This window comes from Salvelinus sp. IW2-2015, unplaced genomic scaffold (assembly GCF_002910315.2).
Source record: "Salvelinus sp. IW2-2015 unplaced genomic scaffold, ASM291031v2 Un_scaffold6429, whole genome shotgun sequence".
NCBI lineage: Eukaryota > Metazoa > Chordata > Actinopteri > Salmoniformes > Salmonidae > Salvelinus > Salvelinus sp. IW2-2015.
The window spans coordinates 20,365-29,841 of record NW_019947691.1 but is presented as its reverse complement, the minus strand read 5'-3'; the positions used below and the strand labels follow the sequence as shown (position 1 = coordinate 29,841).

Below are 9,477 nucleotides of genomic sequence, written 5' to 3'. Positions count from 1 at the left end.
ATTTTTTTTATCCTGAAAACTCCCAGTTCTTAACGATTACAAGCAAACCCATAACATGATGCAGCCACCACTAAGTTTGAAAATATGAAGAGTGATACTCAGTAATGTGTGTGTTGTCCAAACATAACACTTTGTATTCATGACAGTTTTTTTTTTGCAGTATTACTTTAGTGACTTGATGCAAAGCTTCCTTCTTTTCACTCTGTCAATTAGGTTAGTACTGTGGTAACTATGATGTTGATCAGTTTTCTATCACAGCCATTCAACTGTTTTAGACACCATTGGACTCATGGTGAAATCAGGGTGGGAATACTTATGTAATTTGATATTTCTGTGTTTTCATTTTCAATATATTTGCAAAAATGTCTAAAAACATGTTTTCACTTTGTCATTAAATGTTATTGTTTGTAGATGGGTGAGAAAAAAAAGATTTGATCCGTTTTTAATCAAGGTTGTAACAAGGGGTGGCAGGTAGCCTAGTGGTTAGAGTGGAGGGCGGCAGGTAGCCTAGTGGTTAGAGTGGAGGGGCGCAGGTAGCCTAGTGGGTTAGAGTGGAGGGGCGGCAGGTACCTAGTGGTTAGAGTGGAGGGGCGGCAGTAGCCTAGTGGTTAGAGTGGAGGGGCGGCAGGTAGCCTAGTGGTTAGAGTGGGGGCGGCAGGTAGCCTAGTGGTTAGAGTGAGGGGCGGCAGGTAGCCGCCCCAGTAGTGTTAGAGTGTTGGGCCAGTAACCGAAAGGTGCAAAGATCAACATCCTGAGCTGACAAGTAGCAAATTCTGTCATTCTGCCCCTGAACAAGGAAGTTAACCCACTGTTCCTAGGCCGTCATTGAAAATAAGAATTGTTCTAACTGACTCGCCTCGTTAAATAAAGGTAAATAAATAAATAACAAACTGTGGATTAGGTCAAGGGGGATGTGTGATGTAACAGCGTGTTGGTTTAACATAGCTCGGTGTAGTAGCGCGTTCTACCTTCGGATGGCGACCGTCATGCCCTCAGCAGAGCTGGCAATGGACAGATCACTTCAGGACGTAGCCCACGTGCCTGGAACACGTTCAGGAAGGCGTCACACGAGGATATCGACCCTGCTCACAGACACACACAAAACATCAGATAGTCCTGAGGCGTGGAAACTAAGAGGTTTTGCTCAAGTAAGAGTCTTTGTGATACAGTATGTTATAGTGTCAAGACTTACAGAGCTCAGTAACAGTGTGTACTGGCAGTATAGTATGTAAGGCAGTGTGTACTGGCAGTATAGTACGTATTGGCAGTATGTGTTGTGTACAGTACTGTGTACAGTATATGTTGTAGTGTTTAGACTTACAGGGGTTAGCGCCATCAGTTACTATGAGCATCCTCAGAGACGCTCAGGCTGATGTCTCTCTGGTCTCTCTGGGCCAACAGGGACCAGTGCATGTCTCTGGACTTCACCACCGCTACGCGTGCTACAGAGACACAGTGTTTAGCCAATCACAACTAGCCTCACACAGCACTCAGCCATCACAGCAGGATGTACAATAAGAGAAGACTCACTCACTGACCATAGTGACTCAGAAGACAGACACTGTCTCAACACATCACACACACACACACACACCAGAACTGGGCCCCTCCTCACCTTTGTAAGTGTGAACCTTCTGAATCCAGGACAGAGGGTTGACTTTCATCAGGGAGTAAGGGATGCTGATCACGTGCATCCTGGTCACCACACTCTGCCAGGCAGCAGCAACAACATGGTGAACACAGGGACAGTATTTACCGGGGTTGGTCTCTGCAGTGTCCCTGACACCCATGTCAGGAGAACACTGACGATACAAGTCATGTCACATAGTCTAGTCTGAACAGTACCTGCTAGCATTTCAAACCCAGGTATGTGCGTGTGTAGTCTGTGTAGTGGTTGAAAAAGATAACTTGAGTAAAAGATACTTAATAGAAATGTACAAGTAAAGTGAGTCACCCAGTATTACTACTTGAGTAAAAGTCAAAGTATTTGGTTTTAAATATACTTAAGGATCAAAAGTAAATGTATAAGTATAAATCATTTAAAATTTGTTCTATTAAGAAACCAGACGCACCATTATCTTGTTTTTAAAATGTACGGATAGCCAGGGGCACACTCACACACTTAGACACCTTTAAATGAATAATGTGTTTAGTGAGTCCACCAGATCAAGGCAGTAGGGAGACCAGGGATGTTCTCTGTTTAGTGAGTCCACCAGATCAAAGGCAGTAGGGATGACAAGGATGTTCTCTGTTTAGTAGTCCACCAGATCAAAGGCAGTAGGGATGACCAGGTATCTCTTGATAAGTTTGTGAATTTGACAATTTTCCCGTCCTGCTAAGAATTGAAAATGTAACAAGTACTTTTGGGTGTCATTGAAAATGTATGGAGTAAAAAGTAAAAAGTACATTATTTTCTTTGGGAATGTACAAACAGATATAGTAAAGTAAAGTACAGATAGCCCAAACAACTACTTAAGTAGTACATTAGTGTTTTAACTGAAGTAGTTTACACCATGTATGTATAATGAGCGTATGAAGCACAACTCAGTGAGAACCCCGTGCCACAGTCCTGCATCTCTCTTGAAGTCCAGGACGTTGCAAATGGTCTCAGCTGGAACAGAAACAATTAGTCACTTATAAAATACAATATTAAAACTTCACGGTTTTTCTCACTGGCCACACAGCKTGAATGATATGAAATCCCCTCCTGAATAGAGAACCAAAGTGGGACCTTGATTTGGTTCTGAATCACATTTTCATCAAAATGTGTTTTTTTGGCAGAAATGCCTTAACGAACATGTGAACTTTCATGTACATCAATAACAAACTTGTATTCCATCCATACATACGAATACAATTGTGATATTACAAGACTAGTTGGTTTAGCCACAGAAAAAGACAGGAGCCTTCCCGCTAGCCATGATTGGCTGAGATAATGGATGGGCTGGACATGCCGGGAGATGAGTTTGGATTGGTCTACCATGTAGCGTGCTTCTGTCTATAACATCAGCTGTTCAGCTGTTGGTCTTGACAGTTCTTTCTACCGCACCGTTTTTTGAAAGATATAACATTAGCCATCAAGAACTACAAAGGTTTTGGTACTTTTCTCAACAACATTGATGCCCTGAATTTAGCGGGCGCTATCGACAGATCAGTTGGACAAAGTGATGGGCTACTTTCTGCACACGCCACGGTCAGCGTGAACAGGAGTGACTTGACACGACGCTGGCCAAACAAGCTGTAGCTACAAACAAAACGGAGTTAAATGGATCCAGTCTGCGGTGAAGCGTTCATTCATGTATACGGGTAAGAGTCAAGCTACATTTTCAGATATAAGTTTGTAATTTTGTCAGAAAGCGTTTTTTATTACAAGCTAAAGCAAACTGTTAGTTAGCTACCAAACATTAGCTTGCTGGCTCGCTAACTAACGTTACATGTATGATCTGTGTAATAATATTATTAGAATCAGAAATCCATTCTCATGGACTCCCACTGCATCACAGTGCCACTAGAGATCCTGGTTCGAGTCCAGGCTCGGTCACAGCCGGCCGCGACCGGGAGACCCATGGGGCGGTGCACAATTGGCCCAGGGTTGTCCAGGTTAGGGGAGGGTTTGGCCGACAGGGATGTTCTTGTCCCATCYCACTCTAGCGACTCCTGTGACAGGCCGGGCGCAATGKACGCTGACACGGTCGCCAGGTGTACGGTGTTTCATCCGACACATTGGTGCGACTGGCTTCCGGGTTAAGCGAGCATTYTGTCAAGAAGCAGTGCYGCTGGGTCGTGTTTCGGAGGACGCACGGCTCTTGACCTCCGCGTCTCCCGAGGCCGTACGGGAGTTGCAGCGATGGGACAAGACTAAATACCAATTGGATAACACGGGTGCACCTCAGCCACGCTCAAGGTCCTAAACTATATCATAACCACCATCGATAAAAAACAGTACTGTGCAGCCGTCTTCATCAATCTGGCCAAGGCTTTTAACTCTGTCAATCACCGCATTCTTATCGGCAGACTCAACAGCCTTGGTTTCTCTAATGACTGCCTCGCCTGGTTCACTAACTACTTCTCAGARAGAGTTCTGGGTGTCAAATCAGAGGGCCTGTTGTCCGGACCTCTGGCAGTCTATGGGGGCGCCACAGGGTTCAATTCTCGGGCCGACTCTCTTCTCTATATATCAATGATGTCGCTCTTGCTGCGGGTGATTCTTTGATCCACCTCTATGCAGACGACACCATTATGTATACATCTGGCCCTTCTTTGGACACTTAACAAATCTCCAACGAGCTTCAATGCCCTTACAACACTCCTTCCGTGGCCTCCAACTGCTCGTAAACGCTAGTAAAACTAAACGCATGCTCTTCAACAGATTGCTGCCCACACCGCACGCTCGAGACTAGCATCACTACTCTGACGGTTCTGATTAGAATATGTGGACAACTATAAATACCGGTGTCTGGTTAGACTGTAAACTCTCCTTCCAGACTCACATTAAACTCTCCAATCCAAATTAAATCTAAATCGGCTTCGTATTTCACAACAGAGCCTCTTCATTCATGCGCCAAACATATCCTCCGAAACGGACCATCCTACCGATCCTTGACTTTGGCGATGTCATTTACAAAATGCCTCACAACACTCTACTCAGCAAATTGGATACAGTCTATCACAGTGCCATCCGTTTTGTCACCAAAGCCCCATATACTACCCACATTGCGACTCGTATGCTCCTGTTGCTGGTCCTCGCTAAGATTCGTCACCAAACCCACTGGCTCCAGGTCTTCTATAAGTCGTTGCTAGTAAAGCTTCGCCTTAACTCGCTCATGTCACCATAGCAACCCCACCCGTAGCACGCGCTCCAGTAGGTATCTCACTGATCACCCAAAGCCAACACCTCTTTGGCCGCCTTTCTTTCCAGTTCTCTGCTGCCATGACTGGAAGAATTGCAAAAATCACTGAAGTTGGAGACTTATATCTCCCTCACTAACTTCAAGCAGCTTACTGATCACTGCAGCTGTACACAGCCCCTCTGTAAATAGCCCATCCAACTAACAGCACCATACGGTCAAGCTGCTCCCACAACAGCTCAACAGGGTTGAGATCTGGTGACTGTGCTGGCCATCCATTATAGATAGGAAAGCAGTCAGCTGGTTTCTAGTAGTTATTGCATAGTTTGAGCTGTGCTTGGGGTCATTTCCTGTTGTAGGAGGAAATTGGCTCCAATTAAGCTCCATCCACAGGGTATGGCATGGCGTTGCAAAATGGAGTGATAGCCTTCCTTCTTCAAGATCCCTTTTACCCTGTACAAATCTCCCACTTTACCACCAAAGCACCCCAGACCATCACATGCCTCCACCAGTTGACAGATGGCGTCAAGCACTCCTCCAGCATCTCCAGACACCAAACACATTATTTACTGTAGAGGAGAAGTTACCTTTTCTAATGAACCTTTTTATGTCTCAACTCCTCACATTGTGCACAGAGCAGACACTACTAAAACCAGAGGATCAATGAACATTGTTTCTGGGAAAATGAACGTTCAATTATTTGCTCGTGGCATTAGGGCACACGTAAAGACATTATACTAGCTGTCTAGTCTGTTTTATAAATGTGCAATAAGCATAAAACACATTATATAAGAACTGGCAACTCATTCTCATTCTGAGAAATAAAGTAGGCCACTGATTTCAACATCTGAACAAAGTGGACATGCTTTTCAAACAGTTGGAGACAGACAGAAGTGTTCATAACTATTCAACTGTTTACTTGTTAGCAAATAGATCCAAGCTGGCTAAACTTGAAATATAAAGACAGAGGCTTGAGAATTGTTGATGACTGTGTTCATGTTCTATAGCCTAATGCCTGCTAAAATAACGTAGTCATTATTAGTGAATGTGCATTATGCATGGCTGTAGTTACATTTGTAACAAAAAAAGGGTATTTTCATAGACTTGAAATCCAGATCAAATCTATCTAAATTGTCACATGCATCAAATACAATTACAGTGAAAAGCTGACTTACAAGCCCTTAACAACATGCAGTTAAAAAAAAAATAAAATTATAATTAAAGAGCAGTAAAATAACAATAGCGAGACTATATACAGGGGGTATCGGTACAGAGTCAATGTGGAGGCTTATATAGAGGTGGTACCGGTACAGAGTCAATGTGGAGAGCTATATACAGGGGGTATCGGTACAGAGTCATGTGGAGGCTATATAGAGGGGGTCTGGTACAGAGTCAATGTGGAGGTATATAGAGGGGTACCGGTGAGTCAATGTGGAGGCTATATCAGGGTATACGGTACAGAGTCAATGTGGAGGCTATATAGACGGGGTACGGTACAGAGTCAATGTGGAGGCTATATACAGGGGTACCGGTACAGCAGTCAATGTGGAGGCTATATACAGGGGATACCGACAGAGTCAATGTGGAGACTATATACAGGGGTACCGGTACAGAGTCAATGTGGAGGCTATATACAGGTATACGTACAGAGTCAATGTGGAGACTATATACAGGGGGTACCGGTACAGAGTCAATGTGGAGGCTATATACAGGGAGTACCGTACAGAGTCAATGTGGGGCTATATACAGGGGGGTACCGTACAGAGTCAATGTGGAGGCTATATACAGGGTATTACGGTACAGAGTTAATGTGGAGGCTATATACAGGGTGTTACGGTACAGAACAATGTGGAGCAATATACAGGGGTCGGTACAGAGTCAGTGTGCGGGGCACCGGTTAGCCGAGTGGGTAATATGTACATACATGTAGTAGAGTATATAATTGCAAAAAAGCGAGCTAAACTATTTTGATAAAATACTTAAATATTAGTGGGCTTTATGGTTGTGGAAGGCTTATATTCAGCCTAGGAATAACTTCACAAGCCCTGAATTCATTAGATTATTTACTGAAATGCAGTGTATTTGACCTTTAACTGTTAACACAGCTTATTAAGAGAAAACAATTAAAAAGGGAGGAGAGAAAAGAGGAGGAGGAGAGGAGGGATGAGACGGAGGAGAGAAAGCGAGAGGGAGGAGAGGAGGGATGAGACGAGACATAGCGGGAGGATGAGAGGGGAAAGAGGGGAGAAAGAGGGAGAAGGGAGACAGATAAGGAGAAGGGAGAGAGATAGGGAGGGGAGACAGCGGAGGAGGAGCGAGAGGAGGAACGAGGAGAGAGACAGGAGGGAAGAGAGGAGGAGGAGAGAGATGAAGGGAGGAGAGGAGAGACGCTCTCTAGGTTTCTTCTAGGTTCTGGCCTTTCTAGGAGTTTTTCCTAGCCACCGTGCTTCTACACCTGCATTGCTTGCTGTTGGGTTTTAGGCTGGGTTTCTGTACAGCACTTTGTGACATCAGCTGATGTAAGAAGGGCTTTATAAATACATTTGATTTGTGAAGAGGAGAGATAGGAGGAGAGAGGGAGCAGAGGAGAGAGGGAGACGAGGGATGGCTAGAGGGAGGAGAGGAGGAAGGGCTGGAGGAGAGGGAGGGAGGGAGAGGGGAGGGAGGGAGGAGGGAGGGAGGGAGGGAGGAGGGAGGAGGGAGGGAGGAGGGAGGAGGAGGGAGGAGGAGGGAGGGAGGAGGGGGAGGAGGGAGGGAGGGAGGGAGAGGGGAGGAGAGGGAGGAGGGAGAGGCAAAGGGAGGAGGAGAGAAAGCGGAATGAGGGAGGAGAGACATGAGGGAGGGAGGAGAGAAAGGGAGGGAGAGAGGAATGAGGAGAGAGGGAGGAGAAGGAGAGAGAAAAGGAAGGAGAGGGATAGAGGAGGAGGAGAGGAGAGAGGAGAGAGATGAAAGAGGAGAGAGAAAAGGGCTGGGGGAGGCTGTCTTACATTCCTCCTCAACGGGGGCCTTGTAACAGAGACTCACCCTCAGTGTATCCACAGCCTGTTGTGAGGGCGTGACAGTGGGCTAGCATGGCTGGATGAGAACAGTTTATACCCATTGTGCTCCCCTCCTTACTGGTCTTGTACTGCAGAAACACAATATACAGTTAGATTTACATCTAGCTCACCCACTATTAAAGACAGTACTAAACAACTTTACATCTAGCTCACCACTATTAAAGACAGTACTAAACAACTTTATACAGTTAGATTTACATCTAGCTCACCCACTATTAAAGACAGCAGAAACAAACCAATATACAGTTAGATTTTACATCTAGTTCACCCACTATTAAAGACATACTAAACAACTTTACATCTAGCTCACCCACTATTAAAGACAGTACTAAACAACTTTATACAGTTAGATTTACATCTAGCTCACCCACTATTAAAGACAGCAGAAAACAACAATATACAGTAGATTACATCTAGTTTACCACTATTAAAGACAGTACTAAACAACATGATACAGTTAGATTTACATCTAGTTCACCCACTATTAAAGACAGTACTAAACAACTTTACATTAGCTCACCCACTATAAAGACAGTACTAAAACACATTATCAGTTAGATTTACATCTAGCTCACCCATATTAAAGACAGTACTAAACAACTTTACATCTAGCTCACCCACTATTAAGAAGTACTAAACAACATTATACAGTTAGATTTCCATCTAGTTCACCCACTATTTAAAGACGTACTAAACAACTTTACATCTAGCTCACCCACTATAAAGACAGTACTAAACAACATTATACAGTTAGATTTACATCTAGCTCACCCACTATTAAAGACAGTACACTAACAACTTTACATCTAGCTCACCCACTATTAAACAGTACTAAACAACATTCATACAGTTAGATTTCCATCTAGTTTACCCACTATTAAAGACAGTACTAAACAACTATAACAGTTAGATTTTACATAGTTCACCCACTTTAAAGACAGTACTAAACAACATTATACAGTTAGATTTACATCTAGTTCACCCACTATTAAAGACAGCAGAAAACATTATACAGTTAGATTTACATCTAGTTCACCCACATATTAAAGACAGTACTAAACAACATTATACAGTTAGATTTACATCTAGTTCACCCCTATATAACAGACAGCAGAAAAAACATTATACAGTTAGATTTACATCTAGCTCACCCACTATTAAAGACAGTACTAAACAACTTTACCTCTAGTTTACCCACTATTAAAAGACATACTAAACAACATTACTCTAGTTCACCCACTATTAAAGACAGTACTAAACAACGTTACATCTAGCTCACCCACTATAAAGACAGTACTAAACAACATGATACATTAGATTTACATCTAGCTCACCCACTATTAAAGACAGTACTAAACAACATTATACAGTTAGATTTACATCTAGTTCACCCACTATTAAAGACAGTACTAAACAACATTATACAGTTAGATTTCATCTAGTTCACCCACTATTAAAGACAGCAGAAAACAACATTATACAGTTAGATTTACATCTAGCTCACCACTATTTAAGACAGTACTAAACAACATTATACAGTTAGATTTCATCTAGTTTACCCACTATTAAAG

General features: G+C 43.3%; 1 protein-coding gene across 1 annotated transcript; it reads right to left on the bottom strand.

The window, feature by feature from the left end:
- Positions 1–856: 856 nt before the first annotated feature.
- LOC112078881 (disco-interacting protein 2 homolog A-like) lies at positions 857–7,983 on the bottom strand. The gene is made up of 5 exons (XM_070442169.1): positions 7,872–7,983; positions 2,545–2,611; positions 1,616–1,707; positions 1,322–1,442; positions 857–1,082 (listed from the first exon to the last, which is right to left on the bottom strand). The coding sequence occupies exons 1-4, from the start codon at positions 7,945–7,947 to the stop codon at positions 1,336–1,338; spliced, it is 342 nt and encodes a 113-aa protein (XP_070298270.1). The 5' UTR covers positions 7,948–7,983; the 3' UTR covers positions 857–1,082; positions 1,322–1,335.
- Positions 7,984–9,477: the final 1,494 nt, after the last annotated feature.

Coding starts and splice junctions, on each gene's coding strand:
- LOC112078881 (XM_070442169.1), bottom strand. CDS start 7,947: ATGGGTATAAACTGTTCTCATCCAGCCATGCTAGCCCACTGTCACGCC. Junction 2,612..7,871: donor AGGCTGTGGATACACTGAGG/GTGAGTCTCTGT, acceptor TTTCTGTTCCAG/CTGAGACCATTTGCAACGTC. Junction 1,443..1,615: donor GAAGGTTCACACTTACAAAG/GTGAGGAGGGGC, acceptor GTGTCTCTGTAG/CACGCGTAGCGGTGGTGAAG.